Here is a 23,680-nt window from a genome sequence, read left to right as displayed (position 1 = left end):
TAAATATATTTTTAAACATTCAACAATTCATTTTGTTTTTTAACTTTTTATCTTACAAAATTACTATGTTGGAAAAACCCCCAAAAATATGAATGAAGTATTGGGTTTTCTCCACTAAATTAAATCCAAATAGAAACAAAAATATTATCCTTTCTTCCCCAAATAATGCAATTTGTTGTCCGATAACGTGAAAAACATGCATTTTTGTTTCATCAAAATTTGAAATAATTTCCAATTATTTTATTTTTAATTCAAAACAATGCACACATATTTAAATTGTGTATATGTTTTGAAAGAATAGGTGCACCCATGGTACAATGAAGAGAAGGTAGGTCAACTTTGAAAAAATTGCAAGTATAGAGGTCTACCTGTTTGGCTTGTAATGTCAGAATTACTATCAAAACAATAAAAAAGCAAACAACTTGTTGCATTGATTTTGAATAAATAATTTAAAACCGCGAAAACTTAATGAATGGTCAAAATTTCTTTTCAATATCATGTTCTATATATCTCTTATAGTTTATTTCGCGACAAAAACTGTAGATTTTGTCGATGCATTCGTTGCAATAAGCATTTTGAAAACACCCGAATTTGAATATTTTCTCAACAATTTTTTATTATTGAAAAGAAGACACACACATAAGCAAATGAAGTTGACATATTAAGCCAGAAAAATAAAAAAATTAAATCATATGGTAGTTCTGCCCTACCTTGAATTCATTGTACCATGAGTGCACCCATGGTACAATGAAGAGAAGGTAGGTCAACTTTGAAAAAATTGCAAGTATAGAGGCCTACCTGTTTGGCTTGTAATGTCAGAATTAGTATCAAAACAATAAAAAATCAAACAACTTGTTGCATTTATTTTAAATAAATAAATAAAATCCGCGACAACTGAATGAAAGGTCAACACTTCTTTTCAAAATCATGTACTATATATCTCTAAAGGATTATTTCGCTACAAAAACTCTAGATTTTGTCGATGCATACGTTGAAATAAACATTTTGAAAACACCCGAATTTGAATGTTTTCTGAACAATTTTATTGTTATTGAAAAGAAAATACATACATAAACAAATAAAGATGACATATTAAGCCAAGAAAATAAAAAAATTAAAATCATATGGTTTCATAGCCCTACGTTGATATCATTGTACCATGAGTGCACCAAAAGAAAAAAATTAAATTTTTTGGGCTACCTTCGGTAATTTCGTCATGGATGCATCTACCTGTATTCTTCTACCATGAAAATTGGCATTTGAAATCGAGTGGTTTTAGTAGTTTAAAGGTGAAAATGTATAAAACGCCTTTTGACTGGCTTAAGTCATCGGCTGGCTTCTTCGGAAAAGAACAAAGGAGCATAGGGACAAAACCAAACTATGTCAACCTAAAACCCCTTTGTTCTTCTACGAAGAAGCCAGCCGTTGCCTTAAAGCCAGTTAGAAAAGCGTCTTATGTATTCTCAACTTAAAACTGCTATCAGACGATAAAGGTGGGAATACATGAAGCGCTTATCTGCCTTAAGTCACCGGCTGGTTTCTTCGAAAATGAACTAAGGAGCCTAGGGCCAAAATCGAACTAAGTCAACCTAAAACTCCGTTGTTCATCTATGAATAAGCCAGTCGATGACTTAAGCTAACCAAATATGCGCTTTATGTATTTCCACCCTTAGGGTTTTTCCATGATAAAATTCAGAAGGTAAAGTAATTTGAATTAAGCATATCCATCTCTGCATTTTCTGTAACTTACCTTGACAAATTTCACTGCATAGAAAACAGGTTCCCATCCCTGATTTATGTATGTACTTTTCACAGTAAAATGTTGTCAACTGAACAGTTTTGAAAAAAATTAAACATATGATTGCATGACTTTACCTTCCTTATTCCACCAAGGGTTTTTCATATGTAGTGTCAAATTTTCTATATGTATAATACATCGTGTGATACATGGCCGACATTTCCGCTTTGAAGTAAATGAGTACAACACATACATACCTTTTCGATCGATTTAATCAAATGTGTTGTTTGTTGGTTGTTTAAATATATATAAAATTAAATTTGCGGCAAAAAGTCATCTATGACATTTGCTCGGAAATACGCACAGATAATAAAAGTGACAGCACATATGTAAAACCCTTATCATCTAATAGCTGATGATTTGCGATGTAATAAATCATAAATCTTGATTTTGGAGAGGAATCTTGACCTTTCATCCAGCTTTCTCGTATTTTGTTTATTTGTTCAATATCAATGCAACAAGTTGTTTTGTTAATTTTATCCAAAACAATTTTTTGTATTTGTTTTGATAGTAATTTTGAAATTACCATGGCACAATAAAATGGTAAGAAACATTGATACGTCAAAAATGTTTTTTTTTTTTTTTTTTCAAAAATTAGTAGATTTTTAAAAGTTTTCTTATGCGACACCAAACGAAAGTTTTTATGATATGCATTTTTCAAAAAATTGTGCAAATTTGAATAATTTTAATTCCAAAATTGGTTTGACAGTTCATTATCCTAGCAGCTGCGTCGATGCGAATACCTGTATTCTTCTACCATGTTTCCAACGCCCGACTTCTTTGTGTACTTTATTGTTTTGAAACACAAAAGCAAAATATTTTCATAATCAATGATTGGAAGAAACGCGCATTGATATTAATCAGCTTAACCCCATTGATGATATTAACCTGTTTGGTCATGGAATTGAAATTACATATTTCATTGAAAATATATATTTTAATATTTAGTTGTGTTCATTCCTGTTGTGTACATTCCACTTGCAAATTCTGGAATAGAGGTATTTTTCATAAATGTTCTCTAAAAAATCATGTCATTGGAACATCCCTTATGCGGATTACGATAACGCAGTTGGACTACCGTAACATGGTAGACTCTGACATTCACTTTGGTATCTGCTCGCGAACAAGCGCTCGGTCACCTTTTCGTCAAAAATTTCTGTTTGTTATGCAGAATATATAGGAAATCTAGACGATATTTGCTATGATTATAAATCAGTGTTCTGACATTTCAAAATATCGATGATGTGAATATGAATCTATGCAAACACAAGTCAAAAACTTCGTACGAGAAAAGATAAATTGTGTCAAATTGTAGATGAAATGTTTTAAGGAATATTGGCGGCGTTGGAGCAACAATGCTATGGCTATGGTATACATTGACTCAAATATGAACCGAGAATGACAAACACAAAGGAGAATTGTGTAAAAATCCCAAATTCAAACATTCACTGTGAATTGATTACACATAATTGTGTATTGCCATTTATGGCGTTGCCAGCCTTCAGACAGTTGTCATAAAAATTTGTTATTGCGTTGGTTGGTTGGGTCGTCGTCGTCGTTTTAATACTCTCGATACTTGAAAGTTTTTCTCGTACTTTTTTTCTATCAATCAATGCGAATTTGTGAACACTTGACTAATTAGACGAGGATTTGAAGTGAAGTGCTTGCAATTAAGTGAAACTCGTGGAATTTCCATTGAAAACCTAAGTTTGACATTGAGGCTACATAAAGTTTTCCAAGAAGAAGGAATAGCAGCAGCCCTTTGTTTTTGTGTATGAAGAAATAAAAGTGGAAAAGAAATAAAAAAGGTGTTATTATTATTGCTTTCGTTGTTGTTGTTGTTTTTATTGTGGTCGGTCGTCGGCGACGTTTGCAGTGCTCGTGGTCGGTGGTGTGTAGTGAGTGAGTGAGCAATGCGTATGTTTTGCCTCAGTTTCAATTTCTTTTACTTGTTTTTATTTTAAAAAATGAAACAAGAAAATTACCATAAATTGCAAATAGTGAGAATAAAAGTGCATTTGATGTAAGAAATCGGGCAAGGAAATTAGTGGAAAATTGTCATTGCAATAGAAGGGAATAAACGTAGTAAATGAAAGAAGGAAAGAAAGAAAGTGAAAAATAAAGAAGAAATCAACAAAAAATATAAATTCTCCTTCAATTGTCACGAAAACTGCTTCTACAATAACAACTGTTATTACTCGCTTGCGCTCTCCCTCTCTCTCAACTGTGTGTGACGACTGACAGCAGGCAAACATTGAATGTAATTAGTACACACAAGTGGGAACAGTTTATGGTTTTGTTAATAAGGTTTTTGCAAACCATTTTACTAAATTAATGGTAAGTATTACAAAAAAAAAAGGAATAAAATATTTTATTTTATAACAATTACGGCATCTTTTCCAATCTAGCGTGAATGATGTGTTCTCTTATTCTGTGAAAGAGTTTGATTTCATGAGACCTGTATTAACAGTGCAAGGGAGAGCATTCACAATAGGTTTTTCTTTTTTTAAAGAACGACAAAAATAAACAAAACAACAGTTTTTTTTTACAGATAATTGAGTGCAGTGTATTAATTTAATTTTTATATATTTTTGTTTTTATTTGTGTGTTGCGAATTTATCAATGTAAATATCAAAGAAATTAAGATTTTTTAACAAGTGATTTTCATCGTTTTCTGCTGTGTCAACGACACACCATTGTGATTGACGTGAATGCCAAATAACGGGGTGGGGCAAAAAATCATCCCTTTTTCATGTCAATTGTGAACAAAGGGTTGTTTGAAAATAATGACCGGCGAATGCAATTCAAGTTGTTAAGTGAAAATAGTGAAGTGTATTTTATAAAAAATGGATTAAAGTTTTTCGAGTGCAATTTTGTAAAAAATAAAAATAATACTAAATAAAATGTAAAAAAGAGTAACAAGTGGTAAGGAAAGGAAATTCACAAAAATAATAATAATTGAAATTAATGAAGTAAGGATAAGTGAAAATCGATGGAATTGTTATTATATATCTTGAAAGTGAATGAGCCTTGATTGTGCGTGAAAGCTAACCAACCTGTTAGCTATTGAAGAAGTAACTTAGTGTGACATTTAGTAGCTAGTCCTGTATAAAATAGAAATATTGTAAAAATAATGTAAGATTGTGCTATTCCCAGTGGAAAAAATCTGGGCTGCTTTTCCTCTTTAAAATTAAACTAGACGACTTTTAGTTTTTTTTTTTTTTAAGTTTTTACTGACTTTTTAGCCATGTTTCGGATTTTATAAATATGGCTTAGCTGCCAATAAAAATCTACATTGCCGAATTTTATGGCGTTAACACTTAAGAGAATTTCTTTCACAAATAATTCATCGGCTGGCATATAATTTAAAAGAATGAAGGAATTCAGGATGACTAGTTTGAATGTTGCGGAATTTTTACACTTTCCGTTGGTTCGTGAAGACATAGGTTTCAATCCCAGCCAGGCTCATATTGAATTTTTTATTAAAAAATTTCCCTTATTAAGGCAAATTTAATTTTGTTGATGGATATTTAGTAACTGCTTCTTTCGAATTGAGGTTTTATGACCTAAGGGGATGGACCTGCTAACTACAGAGTGAGATAAAAAAGCTGAAGCAAAGTCAAACGCCATAATTTTTACATTTTAAATTTTATTGAAAAAAGCAAAAAATCTCGGAAGCAGCATCAAATTTTAGATTACGTTTAGATTTGTTCGAATTAGTCACCTTTGGCACGAATTATGGCCTTCAAACGGCCAATAAAACCGCCACACTCTGCCCGAATGTTGCTCTGCGGTATTTTGGCCCATTCCCGCTTGCTTAAGGTGATCGTCACTTTGGTATTTTTTAGTGCCAATCTTGTTTCCAAAATAGTCCAACGGATTGGTATCCAGATATTTTGGTAGCCATTGGGCGCTGGAAATGAAGCGAGAAACCTCATTTTGTAACCATTCTTGGATAGCGCGTTTATGAGTGCGGAGTTCTGTTGGAATGTCCAAGATCTGCGGCCAAAATGTGTGCGTGCCCAAGGCTTTAATAACCCTCCAGAATATTTTCGCGATAATATTCGGCATTTATTCTGATGCCACAATCGATTAATACGATCGGAGAGCTACCATCGGCTGTTATGGCGGCCCACACCATCACCATGGCCGGCGCTTGAGTTCCTGGTGGCCAACCGAAGGTGCACATTTTCAGCGGACCTCTTTGGCAAGTAAACACGAATAACTTTTTTTCTGGAAAATTTTCACGAAAATGCTTTTGTACGCTTGTAAACAATATTATGAACTGTCATTTTAACAGCTGTCGGACGAGTGGCCCAGAAATGACAGCAGTCTGAAGTTGGTTGCAGTTTTTTCATATAACCCTGAATAGTACGTTTTTTGCAAAACCACCATCAGAACTCAGCAACAGACGACAACTTAAACCTCTATATCAAATTTCAGGATTTCAGTTCTGTACCTTCATCCTGTATCAAATTTAGTACTTTTAGTGCACTCGTAGAACATATTTCCAAAACGACCTCTTTATCAAAAACCTTCCATCAACAGAGACATCAAATCAAATTTCGGGATTCCAGCTCTATTCCTTTACCCAATATCCAATTTAGTGCCACTTCGTTCTTTTCGAACAATTATTGTATACATTTCCAAAAATCACCACAATATCTCAATTCCAGGTAGCATTAGAGACCAGAATTTAAATTTTTAAGAATTCCAACTCTATTCCTTCACCCAATGCCCAATTTAGTGCCACTCAGTACATTTCGAACTATTATAGTACACATTTCCAAAACCACCAACATATCTCATTTCCAGATACCAAGAGACCTCAATACTTTTAGCAGAAATATAGAAGACATTTCCAAACCACCGCCAAATCTCCGACACAGATACCATCAGCAATCTAGATATCACATTTTAGAATTTTATCTCCATCCCTTCACCAAATGCCAGATATAATATCATTAATTATTTTTTGTCAAGATATAGCATAGATTTGAGAAACCACGTTTATATGTTTAGGCTACACATGAACAGCGACCCCAATACCAAAATTTAAGATACCAAGCTCTTTTTGTTAACCCAATACTAAATAGTACCAAACATAGCATTTTTAATAATTTTCGTATAAATATATTACATAGTTCCACAATCACCTTTTTATTACAAATCTACCATGCAATACAAAATTTCGAAATTTCAACTTCATCCGTTCATACTAAACTAAACTTTTAGTTTAGATTAAGCTAGGCAATTAATATAAACTTCTTTGTTTCACTGTTCACATATTTTATCTTTTCATTCTCAAAATTTATGAATTTAACTTCCTTTGCAACCCCTCGTTTTTATTGGTTCTTTTATTTCATTTTTCATTTATATTATTTCGGGCTAATCATTCACAATAACCATACGTTTCCTTCTTCTTTGCATATCTGTCATTTCCCCAATACCAATCTCTCAACACGTAACAGAAGAAACCACTCTCTTCTTTTTGTTTGTTTGATATGCTCTGGCCCATATCCCCCACACGTGAGCGCGCAAGTGTAGTGTTGTCCCTGTTCTCCACATTTAACATGAAAGGTAAACACACATGCACACGCACACAACATACCACTCACTGTGTGCTGCGACTGTGGCTGCTGTCCCCCGTTGTTGTGTGTCTTTCTTGGCGTGCAGAAATAAATGTTGGCGACAAAATAATATACAACGTAAAGAAGAAAACCTGCGAAAAAAACGAGTAAATTGAAAGATATAAAATAAAAATATCGCCATTTCTTCTTGTGTGTTGTGTTTTGGTGGTACTACTGTGAAAAAAAGAAGATATATCTTTGGCTTGTTTCGACTGATTTTTGTTCCGTAAATATTCAACAATTTTTTTTCATTTCTCGTCGGCGAATGCATGGAAGCCAGTCTGCCTTTACGTCTGGTCAAACAATAAAAAACATATTTAAGGTGAGAATAAACGTAGAAAGTGTGTAACCAAAAAGAGAATTTAACAAATAATTTTGGTATCATCAGAGGAATTGCTAAACAAGTTTTTTTTTGTTTTTATTGCTAGCTAATGCAAAAACTGGGCTTTAATATTGGAAAAGATTAGAAATTTTTTAAGGCGTTGATAATTTGCTGTCATTTTTTCGGTTGGCATTGAAATGGGGTTGTAAAAGGATAAAGGAAGTGTGAACAAAGCAAAACAGGAAAAAAGTATTATTTGCTGCACTGAACTTTAAAAGAGGCCACCTCAATGCAAAATAATCCATGTCGTTATTCATAAAGCTTTTTTGTTTTTGTTATTTTTCTTTTTCATACATTTGCTTTTGTGCTACTCTTTCTCAACCCCCCCAAAAAAGACTTGCCAAATGTTTCAGCTTGTTCTCTAATCATTTGAAATTTTTGGGGAATTTCGTGTTGTTGTTTATTTCTGGGAATCGCTGTAATAATGTGCGTGAGAGTGTTCGGATATCAAAAGGAAATGAGGAAGAAAAGGGTTGCCCAATCTTATAGAAATGGTTGGGAAGTTATAAATCACAATTTATATTAGATTTTTTTCTTTGTTTAAAAATCTGTGGTTGTTTTTTGTTGATCTTGTTTTTTCGCCATCTTTCGTAAAATGCAAGTCATTTCAGGGAATGTCAAAAGATAGAAAACGAATTGTCATCAAAACAAAAAAACATATATATTAGAAATATTCATGTGTATATATTGTTTATTTTTTTTGTTTATGAGTGAGTCTTTCGTTGTGTTGGAATAGATCACCCTTTTCTGGCCCCTTTCCTACTTTTCGATATATTTGTTTTTTTTTTTCTTCTCTGTTTTGTTGGCATGTATTCGCAAATACAACGGGCAAATGTGCAAGAAATTGGCATGAGTAGGGTTGCCATATATATTTTAATAAATTTATATATTTCAAAGAGTAGTGCAAAGACTGGTAGACTGAGAAGTAACTCCCAGACGAAACAACTATAGCTAGAATTTTGAAATTTTTTACGAGGATCAGTCTTGGTGCATAGGCGTGTGATAAGGCTGGGTTTTTGGAAATTCGTACTAAAATTGTACGAAAAGTACTAAAATGTACCAGAAAATACTTTATACTGGAAAAACTGAAATAGACTAGAATTCTGAAATTATGAATGAGAGTCACTGATGGAGGGCAGGATAGATGTACCAAAGGGTTTTTGGAAATTCCAACTTTAAGGTTATTTTCCTATTATTCTTTCCGAAAAAATATAGACTTGCCTAACACGTATCTTTGGAACGAAGTAGCGGGCACTTGCTAGTCTAATATAAAAATATAAGTCTAATAAACCCCGAAATATTTTGAACTACTTGAGAATGATTTACCGTCTTTGCATTTCGGGAGCTTCAGGGGCAAATATGGAGTTTTGGTCAAAGGTGGTTTGGTTATGATAAAGATTAGGCAGTTACTAAATCAGGGCTCTTGCGCTATCTCATAGATATAAAATTTTGTGCCTATTTTGTGATATGCAGGGTATAAAATTTTCGTCTTGAACTGTGACAAGATTTTCAATGGTTGTTGTTATCTATCTCTCTTCTTTTCGTATTTTGTTTTCCCGCTTTATGGAAAAATTCAAATAGGCCTACATAACAACAAATACCACCCATACCAATAGAGAGTTTTTATAAATAGACTCTGTACACTTTAGTATAACTTTTCGATGTAGAATCGAGTGGCGTGACTAATACGCAATATCAAGGCAGCGTCGTCGTCAAAACAAAACAAAATCAACAACTCATTGGAGGGAGCTCCATGTGCGTTAGATTTCAGAGGCGGCAGCAGCATACACTCACGTGCAAAGTTCGCATATCGATGTCGATCGTGATTGTTTTGTTCTTGTTAACTTTATTTGGTGGAGAACAATGGTAGAGGTAAATAAAAACAATAATAATGAGAAAAGTGAGAACTGGGAGCAGAACTTTTTTTCGATAAATGATTTTTTATCGTAAAACGATGAGACGGTTTTCTGTAGAAAAGTTTTTATCGGTAACCCGATAAATAAATTTCTTTAGAAAATTTCGTTTATCGGTAACCGATAAATGATTTACTATAGGAAATTTCGTTTATCGGTAACCGATAAATGATTTTCTATAGAAAATTTCCTTTATCGGTAACCGATGAAGGATTTTCTATAGAAAATTCCCTTTATCGGTAACCGATAAATGATTTTCTATAGCTAATTTCTTTTAAAGGCAAACGATAAATGATTTTCAATACAAAATTCCTTTTAACGGTAACCAATAAATGAGTTTCTATAGAAAATTCCTTTTACCGGTTACCGATAAATGATTTTCTATAGAAAATTTCGTTTATCTGTAACCCATAAAAGATTTTCTATAGAAAATTTTGTTTATCGTTAACTAATAAATTATTTTCTAGAGAAAAATTCTTTTATCGGTAACCGATAAATGATTTTCAATAGAAAATTTCGTTTATTGGTTATCGATAAATGATTTTCTTTAGAAAATTTCGTTTATCCGTAACCGTTATCTATAGAAAATTTCCTTTTTCGATAAATGATTTTCTATAGAAAATTTCGTTTATCGATAAATGATTTTCTACAGAAAATTTCGTTTATCGATAAATGATTTTCTATAGAAAATTTCGTTTATCGATAAATGATTTTCTATAGAAAATTTCGTTTATCGATAAATGATTTTCTATAGAAAATTTCGTTTATCGATAAATGATTTTCTATAGAAAATTTCGTTTATCAGTGAACGATAAATGATTTTCTACAGGAAATTTCGTTCATCGGTAATCGATAAATGATTTTCTATAGAAAATTTTGTTTATTGGTAACCGATAAATGATTTTCTAAAGAAAATTTCTTTAATCGGTAACCGATAAATGATTTTCTATAGAAAATTTCTTTAATCGGTAACCGATAAATGATTTTCTATAGAAAATTTCTTTAATCGGTAACCGATAAATGATTTTCTATAGAAAATTTCGTTTATCGGTAACCGATAAATGATTTACTATAGGAAATTTCGTTTATCGGTAACCGATAAATGATTTTCTATAGAAAATTTCCTTTATCGGTAACCGATGAAGGATTTTCTATAGAAAATTCCCTTTATCGGTAACCGATAAATAATTTTCTATAGCTAATTTCTTTTAAAGGCAAACGATAAATGATTTTCAATACAAAATTCCTTTTAACGGTAACCAATAAATGAGTTTCTATAGAAAATTCCTTTTACCGGTTACCGATAAATGATTTTCTATAGAAAATTTCGTTTATCTGTAACCCATAAAAGATTTTCTATAGAAAATTTTGTTTATCGTTAACTAATAAATTATTTTCTAGAGAAAAATTCTTTTATCGGTAACCGATAAATGATTTTCAATAGAAAATTTCGTTTATTGGTTATCGATAAATGATTTTCTTTAGAAAATTTCGTTTATCCGTAACCGTTATCTATAGAAAATTTCCTTTTTCGATAAATGATTTTCTATAGAAAATTTCGTTTATCGATAAATGATTTTCTACAGAAAATTTCGTTTATCGATAAATGATTTTCTATAGAAAATTTCGTTTATCGATAAATGATTTTCTATAGAAAATTTCGTTTATCGATAAATGATTTTCTATAGAAAATTTCGTTTATCGATAAATGATTTTCTATAGAAAATTTCGTTTATCGATAAATGATTTTCTATAGAAAATTTCGTTTATCGATAAATGATTTTCTATAGAAAATTTCGTTTATCAGTGAACGATAAATGATTTTCTACAGGAAATTTCGTTCATCGGTAATCGATAAATGATTTTCTATAGAAAATTTTGTTTATTGGTAACCGATAAATGATTTTCTAAAGAAAATTTCTTTAATCGGTAACCGATAAATGATTTTCTATGGAAAATTTCTTTAATCGGTAACCGATAAATGATTTTCTATAGAAAATTTCTTTAATCGGTAACCGATAAATGATTTTCTATAGAAAATTTCTTTAATCGGTAACCGATAAATGTCTTTCGACAGAAAATTTCAGTTATCGATAAATTATTTTCTATAGAAAATTTCAGTTATCGATAAATGATTTTCTATAGAAAATTTCGTTTATCGGTAACCGATAAATAAATTTTCTATAGAAAATTTCGTTTATACTTAAACCGATAAATGATTTTCTATAAAAAATTTTGTTTATCGGTAACCGATAAATGATTTTATATAGAAAATTTTGTTTGTCGGTAACCGATAAATAAGTTTTCTATAGAAAATTTTGTTTATCGGTAACCGATAAATGATTTGGTTTTCTATATTGGTTACCGATAATTATTTTGCTATAGACAATTTCTTTATCTAACGATAAATATTAATTAAGCAATAAGTTAAATGTTGTATAACCTGTATTGTTTTTTGATTTATTCTTCCCGCATTATGAAACCACTGTACCTGTCTGAAATTTCTTTTTGCAACGAAATGCATTTCTAATCAAGAGCACTTGAATGAATGAGCCTGTCTGTCCATCTATATTATTTGCTGCTGCGCGTCATCGACTCATGGAAGTATTTCTGTAAACGATGTTAACAAATTTCTAATCAAACAACAAACGGCGGCTGCAGCAGCAAAATCGTATGATGCTTTGCAGATTGCACGGTGGCGGTGGCGGCCAGTTAAAAATACGCATTTACATTTGGAGGGTGTGTTGTGTTCTAGGTGTAGATGCACTCGTCAGAGTATGTGTGTGGGCAAATATTTATTGTACAGTAGGCGTAAAAATAAAGTAATTAGATATGGTGAATTTAATAGAAATTGCACTCACCTCAAGTCCTCAATAGAGCTAATTGGATTTAGAAATTTTTATAATTTTTTTTAACTACATACCTTTTTCTGCCACTCTCTGTATTGATATTGCCAGATAAGCCATATAAAATCTCTGAGATTATTTATTTATTAATCGTTTTCAAATTCCTTCGGTTCATTACTTCAATTACTGGCGCTGTGTTACAACCATATAATCGCAATCAATCGAACTTAACATTTTAATTAATTTTATTTTGCGAACTGAAAGACCGACGACTGCCACATTTGTTTTAGGATGCCACAAAAGTGTAAGTGCCATCATATTATTATATCCATTGTAATTGAAATTACTTGCGGTATGGGATAATAAAATACTAACATCATGTTTAACATGGCTGCTGGCATTTTCCATATAAAAAAATATAGTTGTTCTTGATTCCGATGGGCCATTTAGAATGAGTGATAGTTGAGTTTCGTTTTGTCAAAAAAAGTATATCGCAACCATTTTGGCTGGCATCACTGTCGCTGTATTTATGTGTTCGTAGCTTGTCTTTGACAGCTAAAACCTTAACGCCGCAGGACCCAATAATTTCTATAAAGGTAATTTAGTTGCAATGATTTTTTTTGCCTAAAAGCATGCTTCAGTGTTTTTCTTTCTTTTTTTCTTTGAAGGCAATGAATACCTTTTCTTCTTAATTTTCCATTTTTAATGACATTGGTGAACCTAGGTAGCATCATTTTGTATTGTTACTTCTCTAATTCCACCCTTCGTCCATTTCATTAAAAATCTCCAATCATGTGTAAAATGCCAAATATATTTGGTCATTAAAATTAGCACCAACCAAATTTTTCCAAACGATAAAACAAGTTTTTGGATGCTTCTGAGAATATTTTAACCTGTTTTGTTTCTTTTTTCTTCGATGAGATTTGTTTACAAAAACGTCAAAAGCAATCGGGGATTATATTTGTTTATTTCTTTTTCAGTTATACCTGTTAAACATCTTCAACAAATAACGGTAGTCTCTTTTGTCGCAGTCTAATTAAATTCCCATTGAGAACAGTTGGACGTGTTTGGCAACTCTACTCATCTTCACATACCATAATAACTGCTGTGTTTACTTCTTAACCGTCTCTCTTTCACTCCTCTCTTCGATCCGTTATTTTCGGCAATATATACTCAGTGATGACAATTTAGCGTTTTTGTGGTACTTTTTGGCGATTTTTGATTTCCGCATATATTGAGTTTTTAACTTGCTGAAGCTATATATAAAATAGGAACAAGTCAAATAGTATCAGTCGGTCTTGCCGACGGATGTATGTATATCCCCAGCCTTGACTTATGATTATTCAAACTGTTAACCCTTTTTGTGGGAGACTCCGAAGCAGTTGGTCAATATTGACCAGATTTGTACTATATCGACTACTTCCTATACTTTATATGAAATATACGTGAGGTAACAGATATAACTAACCGAAGTGTTTCGTTTTCATACTTCATCTAATACAGATAAAAAAATATTGGTATGTGCAAAATTTGAAGGAAATCGAAATCTTATATCCAATTTTATGCGAAATCAAATTCCGATAAATTCCATATATATCGCAGGTTTCTGGTTGAGAGAATTATTTAGATATAGCAAGTTGTAAGGAATCGCCGACTTGTTTCTAAAGTTATGACAGATATAAGGATTGGAAATTGTAACCCTTTTATGGTTAAGGTACCTGAAGGGGTTGACAGGGATATATTATCTTCACAACAGATCTTGAGTTAGCAAAAATATTTGGACATGTGAATTTTGAATAGCGTTTTGTTTTTTTTTTTTTTTTTCAAAAATCCTATGAGGAGGAGGTACCAGAATGAATGGTCCGATCCCTACCATCTTTATAAGAGATCTTGTGTTGATAGAAATATTGAGATGTACCAAGCCTGCATGTTAATTTCGAGTTTTATGAGCTTCATGAATATTCAAAATTTTGAGTCTCCATTCCATCTTAACACCAGACCTTGGATTAATGAAAATATTGAGATGTGTGTAATTTGAAGACAATCGGAAACTTTCATCACATTTTATAGGAGATTTCCAAAAGAACTTTAGTTTTATTTAATTCTTTGGTTCCTCTTCTATTGAGATTACGATCTCGTCACTTGGGAAAAAAATGTAAAAAAATATAATTTTTGGGTACTAATCATATTTTTTTAATATTTCTTGGAATTAATGGGAATTTTATTTAAAAAAAATTATATATGCCCATTTTTGCGTAATATTTGTATCCTCCGTAATAATTTTTGCGTAATATTTGTATAGTTTGTAGTTTTCTTAGTGGCAACACCGGTCTTAAGCATCATTCGTTCTCTCTCTCTCCCTCTCTCTCTCTCTTGTAAGTAATGCTTACTTGGCGATTTTTTACATATGATAGTAGGCTTATTAACTAAGTGGACAAGTTTAAAAAAAAATTGATAAAAATACTTGTGGTTGTTGGAGAATTGCCATCTTACCACGTTTTGTAAACATTATCAATATTTTGCAGCCTAGTGAACATATTTTATTTCTACCATAGTCAATCTCAATAAATTTTTAAATGACATATGCAATGGTTGCCAATATACAGCCTCTCTTAATATAGCGGAGAAAGTGATGCCTTCTTAACAATTGATGAGTTCAGTATTGTTTTTTTCTTGTTTTTTTGTTTTTGCTTGCCGTTATGTTGCCAAATAATAGTGCCAATTAAATATTTGCAACAGACACGAGGTGGATTCCTTTGCATCCCTTTGTTACCTCGAACACATGTCTAGACCATTCTTGGCTAAACCTCAAAAGCTTGTTTGCTCTTCCACATTAGCTTGAAAAGAAAGACAACAATTTCCTTAAACGCGAGGGGTCAATGACTTCTCTCTGTATGAAGGATTTTCAATTAGAAAAAATCGCAGGTTCGTTGCATTCAAAAATAATTAAAAAAATATAAAGTTCAACTGAGCCGAACTTTTAATACTCTCCATCTTTGGGTAAATAAAAGTATTTGAATTTACCAGTAAGACCGTTTGGATAATGCTGTTCAACTTAAAAAAACATAAAATGGTAAGGTATAATGGGTTATGGCCATACTAAAAACTGAAACCTCTATAAACAATTTTATACTTCAACGATAAAAATAAATCTTCTTAAATACCAAATTCGAAACAATTTCGTGGGTAAATGTGACCAGGATGTGCGCTATAGGAAATCGTGGATCTCTTGGATTTCAAAGTGCATACCTTCTATCCTGCCTCAGTTGTTTAACTAACTGCTATGACTTCTTTCACTGCAGTGGAATAAACAAAGTTTATATATGTACCCACTCCATATTAAAATAACAAATAACTTCTTTTAAACCAATGACGTTTGACGCCAAACGCTTTGGTTGTATTCACTCTACCATAAACTTTGACTGAAAATGTCATTACCGTCATAACAACATAATAATGCGGTTGATACATCTTTATTTTGCTTCACATCAACGACGACGACGACGTCGTCAACTACAACAATGATGATGATTACGATGTTGAGAGTGTTCGTGTATTTGTGTTAACATTTCTCGCACGCAATTATACGAACTGACTGACTGACAAGCCAGATAACGAAGCCCATGGCACACTACTCTCTTCCTATCTCAACAATAAAACAAATTTGCCAACTAAAGGAGGAGGAAGCCTCTTGAGAGCACTTGTTTTGAGTAGCAAAAAAACACAATAACCAAGAGAGCTGAAGAGAGATGAGTTTTTGACCTGCCAACAGATATACGTATGTATGTTTGGATGTTTTTTCTTTTTGTTGTTGTGCAAATTTCTTTCTTTCTGGCCGCATATATGAATTTATTATTTTCACATTTAGTACTCATTCTTGTTTTGGCCGTCTACGTGTTAAAAACAGAAAATTTTCGTTACTGCAGCTGCGCGCTATAACCATCCGACTCGTCTATTGGCAATTGTTATTTTCCCATTGCGATTTAAACAACCAACCAACCATCTGTGGTCGTCGTGTAACAATTTCGTCGTCTCAGTTATCGTGTGGCTATGGTCGACGGCCTGTTAGTGTCATCTCTCGTCGTGGATTTACGATAAAAAAGAAAAGCATTTGTAAATTGTTGAAAAGGAAATTTAAAGCAAACTCTATTCATGTAAAGTGCTGACAGCTGTTCTTCTGCTGGTTACGCTTTTTGTGTTATTTACTTCCTCAACGTTTCGGTGGCCGAAAAAAAGAAAAGAAAAACATTGATTTTCACGCGGTTATTACATTTCGTTTTATATGTGTAATAAGAGGTGTGTGCGTGTTTGTGTTTTTGTTAGTTCGTGATTTCTTGTTTCTTTTTGCTATCTTTTAGTGTTTAAACAACAAAATCCAATTTGTTTACAACAAAAGAGAAATAAAAACAAGAATAATTGCTAGATCTTGCAAACAAAAGCAAAGCGGGAAATTTACATCATTTAAACAAGAAGAGCACTCTGGGTGTGTGCGTGCGTGCGTGAGATAACAACCAATTGGCCAATTGGTGGTGGCGGCGGCAAAAACCCTTCCAATTCCAGTTGACGTTTGGCCGATCAATATCTTGGTTTATTATCCATCAATATTCATAAATTAAATGGCAACATTTTTCGTTTGGTAACTATACTTAATTTTAAATCTACAAAACAAAAAAATGGAAATCTATTACCTTGAGAGAGAGAGAGAAACGGAATGAAGGAATGAGAGAGATTACCACAAACAACAGCTGAATCAAATTTATTACCAAAAAGGAAATACCTGTTGATCTTTTGCAAATGATTCGTAACAAACAAAAAAAATTGAAAACCAGAAAAAAAAACAACAAAAAGAAGACAGTTTTGAGAGCGTGTAGCAGATGTTTGTCAACATTCAATTTTTTTTCTTCCTAAATTTGGCATTAAATTTTGATTTTTTTTTTTCGGTTACAATAACATTAATGAATTTTTTGTTTGAGCGTTTTTTTGTTTTGTTAGAAAGGAAACTAAAATACTTTGGCGTCTGTCTCTCAGCTAGCCAGCTTTTGACAGATTTACATGTGATGCGCTTGATGACACATGCCATTTTTGTTTTGCTTATTTTTATCTCTGTTTATTTAAAAACGTTCGTGCTTTTTCCTTAAATTCCTAGCTATTTTGAAAGAAAATTAAAATTTTAAATTGGTACAAAGTTACGATGTAAAAAGCAACCAGTAAGGAATAGTCAAAAGTTGGACGGGGTCGATTTTATGATACCCTACACCACAAGGCATTTTAAGTAGAGCTCCCATAACAAAGAATTTATTTGAAGTAAATCTTACCACCTATCAACATTTGGCTTTAGAGCAATTATAGTTTGGTTTCAGAGGGAACTAAAATATGGAAGGCATATCCAATTCTGAATCGATTTTCACTAAATTTGACGGAGACGTTTTCATGAGGATGAAACATATATATGTGAGCTATAGCTTTATCTGAACCGATTTTCATCAAGTTTAATGTACTTGCTTCTAGACGGAATTCGGTTGGATGTGCCAAAATTCAGGTCATTTGGACAGATATTGGCAATTTGGTGCACAATTAGCACGAAATCGGATGAAGATATATGTGATTCTATGCAGATCATCAAAAAGAACCAGGGGTCAATCTCGCTTCCTTTTGCCTTTTACAAATGCACACAGACATAATACCCTGACCACCAGGTGGTGTAGAGTATAAAGAGGTATTCAATTTTTTAATCAGAATATTATCGGGCACTTTGATGATAAATGTGGACAATAATGCAAAATGGAATTTTCTATGCAACGCAATAACATTGACAATGCCCTTTTCCTTTCAAGTCGAAGTCGAAAGCGATTCGAAGTGCAGTGATATTCGATATTTTTATTAGATTTTCGTTTTCGTATTTTCTGCCCACAATTGTTTTTCTTCACTCTTTTATGAGGTTTTTGAATTAAAAAAACAAACTGGAACAAAGCTTTAAATTCCTGAGGGAATTTCAAACTTTTATCATGCCAAGTGTTGCCAACTTAGCGTTTTTTCCATCGGAAACATAGAGATCCTTGTTATTTGTATTTTTCATACCTATTAAACAATGTCAACGAGAGCCGCAAATCGGGATTATGTATTGATTGTTTGTTCTTCCTACTACCCTCCATCATAGTATGGAGGATATATAAGGTTGTCATTCCGTTTGTAACACATCGAAATATACATTCTAGACCCCACAAAGTATATATCTTCTTGATCAGCATAAAATTCTACGTCGATTTAGTGATGTTCGACCGTCTGTGAAAATCAGCCTAGCTTCCGAACGAATGAAGTAGGGTGATAAAATTTTACTCAAATGTATATTATGTCTGCAGGACTTTTGGTATTGAAAATGGTCCATGTAGGTCCACGTTTTCGTATAGCCCCCATATAATGGTTCCTTCCTATTTTCGGTATTTTGCTGATTTAAGCGACATTATGCGCCGGAATGGTTTCAAATTTGGTATTTGAAGTTTGTAATGGACTCTACAGCCTAAGACAGAAAATTGCCTGTGCAGGACCACGTCTTCGTATAGCCCCCATAAAACGGCACCTCTCTCCTCCCGGAATGGTTTCAAATTTGGTATTTGAAGTTCGTAATGGATACTACAGCCTGAGACAGAAAATTGCATGTGCAGGTCCACGTCTTCGTAGAGCCCCCATATGACGGTACCTCCCGATAGTCGATATTTTGATGATTTTAGCGACATTATTCGGCGGAATTGTTTCAAATTTCGTGTTTGAAGTTCATAATGGGTACTACAGCCTATGACAAAAATGTTTGTATGCAGGTCCACGTCTTCGTATAGCCCCCATATAACAGCACCTCCCGATATTCGGGATTTTGATGATTTTAGCGACATTATTCGTTGGAATGGTTTCAAATTTGGTATTTGAAGTTTCTAATGGATACTACAGCCTATGACAGAAAACTGTCTGTGCAGGTACCCATATAACGGCACCTCCCGATAGTTGATATTTTGATGATTTTAGCGACATTTTTCAGCGGAATTGTTTCGAATTTGGTATTAGAAAATCTTAATGGGTACTACAAGATAGGGCAAAAAATTTCGTATGCAGATCCACGTCTTCGTATAGCCAGTCCCCAGTTGATGATCTTAACGACATTTTTCACATCTTAATGGGTACTACAACCTATGGAAAAAATTTCGTATGCCGGTCCACATCTTCGTATAGTCCCCATATGACGGTACCTCCCGATACTCTGTATTTTCATGATTTTTGCGACATTATTCAACGGAATTGTTTTAAATTTCGTATTTAAAGTTCTTAATGGGTACTGCATTATGACCCATAGTCCCCATATAACAGTTTTCATTTAATTGGTAGATTTTGGAATTTTTTGAAATGTTTCAAATGTACTTTTCAAGTGGTGGAGGGTATTAAAAGTTCGGCCGAACTAAGCTTCTTTTTTACTGGTTTATCTTGATGCAAAATAGTCATAACCACAACCACAAATATATTTCTTTAAATTGAAATTTTTTTTTGGGGAATGTACAAACTTTTGTTCTCCCTTTGTCTGTCTGTCAGCAATTTTTATGGTATGGTATATTTTAATATTATGACCCATAAATAATATTTGCTGACTCCACATGAATAAAGAAAAATGTAATATCTACTTTGAGTGTTTTACAAATTTAGTTTTTTTTAATTGGAATTTAAATTACCTGTGTACCAGTTATAATGAATATCTTACATTGTAATTGTTTTTAATAGTTATATGCATATCAGATTACATACATCTGAAGTCTTATGTCTTTTATTACAAATGACAAATTATGTAATTTAAATATTTCAAGAATCTAGTTTCACAGATATCAACATGTGTTTATATGATACCATGAATTCTAAACTTGTCACAATTACTCATGCAAGTTTTTTTAGAAAAAAGGGTGAAGGGAGGTTTGCTTTTGTTTTTAGCCGTAAACATTCTTGATATGATTTTTGTTTAGAACTAAATGGATATAATTTCATTTGAATTTTGTTATTGTTTTAAAACTTGTTTGTCCAGAGCTGTTGTTTTTTTTTTTTTATTAAAGTCTATTCTTCTCTGGGAATATTTAATTGTTTTAAACTGAATTTCCCTTGCAATTGGATAGCTATCTATAAATATTTATTATCATAATACATGTTATGATAATTAGAAAAAAAGCCAATCGATGCATTTATTGTGTTATCAGTTAATTGGTAAATAATGATTAAAGTTTTATTTTATTTTGCTTGTTTTTTTCTGTTTGATGATAAAAAAGAACACCAATTGTATAAATTTCTATTGTCCGAAAAAAGATATTAACAAAAGACGCAATTTTGGGATTAAAATATATTTGTGTATTTTTTTTTTTTTTTATCGGGTCATATGTATTTTATGTAAACCGAAAGAGCGTTTTTTATCGATAACAATATTTTTATGTGTAGGCAACACTGCTTTAATGTAACAGAAAATTAACGGCTGTCCCCAAAGCAAACATGGATCAAAAGAGGATGGTGTGCACTAAAGTGAGAGAGAGGATAGTGAATTGTCAATTACAAAGTGCTGCCAATTAAGCGTTTTTGCTTGTTGATGTAGCATCAATCGGATTTGCCGACAGATGTATACCCCCAGACTATTCTAATTGTTAACCCTTTATGGGGGAGTTTCCGGGGTGGGGAGGGTCAATTCGTATCGGACGTATGTCTTATATAAATATTACAACGTGTCGGATTTGGACTATATCAACTACTTCCTATACTCTAGATATGTGCATTTGTTTTGGAAAATTTGGAAATTTGCGTGAGGTAATCGGTAGACCGAATTACTCATTTTTCATGGTATCGGTAGACCGAATTACTCATTTTTCATACTTTATGTAAAAAATCTAAAAATATTGATATGTGAAAAATTTGAAGGATTTGAACATTTATATCCAATTTTATGCGAATGGTCCGAACTATACCATCTTTATAGTAGGTCTTGTGTTGATGGAAATATTAAGATGTGTCAAGGCTGAATGGAATCAGATTTTAAGTTCGTGTTTTATGAGCTTCATGAATATTCAAAAATTGACCCTTTTGAGGGTGAGGTACCAGAAAGAGTAGACCGATATATATAAATTTTACACCAGACCTTGGGTTAATAAAAATATTCTGATGAGTGTAATTTGAAGAGAACAGAATGCATATTTCGGATTTTATGATCATTTTGGTTATTCGAAACTTTGACCCATTGTGGGAGAGGTACCAGTAGGAATGGTCCGATCTATACCATCTTTATAGTAGGTCTTGGGTTGATGGAAATATTAAGATGCGCCAAGTCTGAATGTATTCGGATGTTAATTTCATATTTTATCAGCTTCATGAATACTCAAAATATTGACCCCTTTTGGGAGAGGTACCTGAAGAAGTGGACCGATATATTCCATCTTCACACCAAACCTTCGGCTGATAAACATATTGTGATGAGTGTAATTTGAAGACAATCACATTTTATTAGAGTTATAATTATTCCAAATTTTGAACGTTTGTGGGAGAGGTACTTGATGGAGTAGACCGATATTGTCCATTTTCGCACCTGACCTATCACTTATGCAAATATTAGGATTTGCAAAGTTGGAGAAAAATTGGATTATCCTTTCTCTTTCTGTGCAGTAAATTATTTTCTTTGAAAATGTTGACATTTTGTGGGAGAGGTACCAGAATAAGTGGACCGATTTTGCCCATCTCCGAACTCGATCTAAGTTTGACAAAAATATTACGATGTACGAAGTTTGGATCATATCGGCAACTCTTTTTGAGAATTATCGTGCGCACCAGCCAGCCAGATAGCCGGGCTTACGGACGGACATCGCTTGATCGACTCCAAATGTCCTGAAATGGATTTGGTCCAAAGAGACCTAGGGTCTAAATCCGCTATTTCGATGAGGCACATTTTGGCCGTATTAAATGATATATAACCTTTCCTGCCATATGGCTGAGGGTCAAAAAATCAGGTGTAAAGCTGAGTTCGATGAACCAAATTAACGACAAAGTCAAATATTAATGGCGCTTAGTTTTGGCATTAATTAATTTGTGCAGGAAATTTGAAAAAAAAAAAAACGTTGCAATGGCAATTTTTTTTTTGGTAAATTGGGTGCTTTTTTGTGTTGTTTGAATGATGATAATGTTTTACCATTCTACTATATAATTAAATTCTTGTGAAACTGTGCAAATGTTTGTCCAATTAAAAATATGCAAAAGTACTTAAAGCATAAAAACGCTACAATGTTAACATTTCCCCTAAATTCTCAAACAGCTGATTAATTTAAACATCTCCCATGAAACAATGTAAAATGAGAGCGTTATATATATGCAGTGTTGCCAATACTTTCTTAATACTAACGAGCAACATTTGAATAAATAAATAAAATGGATGAAAAATTGAAAAAAAAAACGATCAAGACCTAATCAATGCAAAGTACCTCGAAGATAACTCTTGAATAGGAACACTTCTCAATGACAGCTTGACATATCGCACTAAACGCTAAAAGGGCGACAATACACATTAATCAGCTGTGATACATGAGACTCATAAAAAAGAATAGAATAGAAATAGTGAGTGTGTGATAGTGTCTGTCTGGCTTTCCTTTTCACTGCAAATTTCAGATCATTAAGCTCGTCTCGAAAGAGAAAACAAACACTTAAATCATAAAACATATGATCTTCGCCTTAACAAGGCAAAACTCAAAAATTCAGCCGAGCCTGGCTGTGGGATTTGAACCGCGGACCTCTGTGTGCAGCCAACTAGAAGTTGCCGTCTCTACGTTCAGAGCCATTAACCCGTCTTCCTAAAGCAGCACTAAAACAAGTGTATGCATTGGAAGCAATGTAGTTGTTGTGGACAAAAAATCCATCACTACAAAAACAAAACGTTGCTGTGAAAAAGATCTGCCAATAGAACTTGTGTCGAACCTGGAGAGTTTCTAGTGTATAATTCGCATATGCTAATTTGCAATAAGTTCGAAATATATACTACTTTCCAGAGAACGGCCCTTGTAAGCCATCATCCACATCAAATATGCCTGATGAGCCGCTTAACCAACGGCGAAACGCGT

The 23,680-nt window shown here is 32.8% G+C and overlaps 2 protein-coding genes across 7 annotated transcripts in view; both read left to right on the top strand.

Annotated features, from left to right (window-relative positions):
- Positions 1-2,900: 2,900 nt before the first annotated feature.
- Positions 2,901-23,680, top strand: part of LOC101894243 (uncharacterized) — a 56,724-nt gene continuing 35,944 nt past the window's right edge. The window contains exon 1 of the mRNA XM_059119096.1: positions 2,901-4,135. The gene's annotated coding sequence lies outside the window, so the exon portion shown is untranslated. The remainder of the gene's footprint in view (positions 4,136-23,680) is intronic.
- The window catches only part of LOC101893622 (6-phosphofructo-2-kinase/fructose-2,6-bisphosphatase 1), a 38,363-nt gene continuing 22,157 nt past the window's right edge, over positions 7,475-23,680 (top strand). Inside the window, exons 1-2 of one of the 6 annotated variants that reach the window (XM_059119099.1) lie at positions 16,440-16,682; positions 16,928-17,205. Coding sequence is in view for 1 of the 6 variants with exons in the window: in XM_059119101.1 (XP_058975084.1) it covers positions 12,861-12,873 (13 nt within the window). In the remaining 5 variants the exon portion in view is untranslated. Of the gene's footprint in view, positions 7,751-12,716; positions 12,874-16,439; positions 17,206-23,680 lie in introns of those variants that run through there. The other 5 variants (XM_059119098.1, XM_059119100.1, XM_059119102.1 and 2 more) reach the window with 5 other exon arrangements.

Source organism: Musca domestica, unplaced genomic scaffold (assembly GCF_030504385.1).
Source record: "Musca domestica strain aabys unplaced genomic scaffold, Musca_domestica.polishedcontigs.V.1.1 14, whole genome shotgun sequence".
Taxonomy (NCBI): domain Eukaryota; kingdom Metazoa; phylum Arthropoda; class Insecta; order Diptera; family Muscidae; genus Musca; species Musca domestica.
Note: the sequence above shows the minus strand (reverse complement) of the source record. Positions and strands in the feature narration are given on the sequence as shown.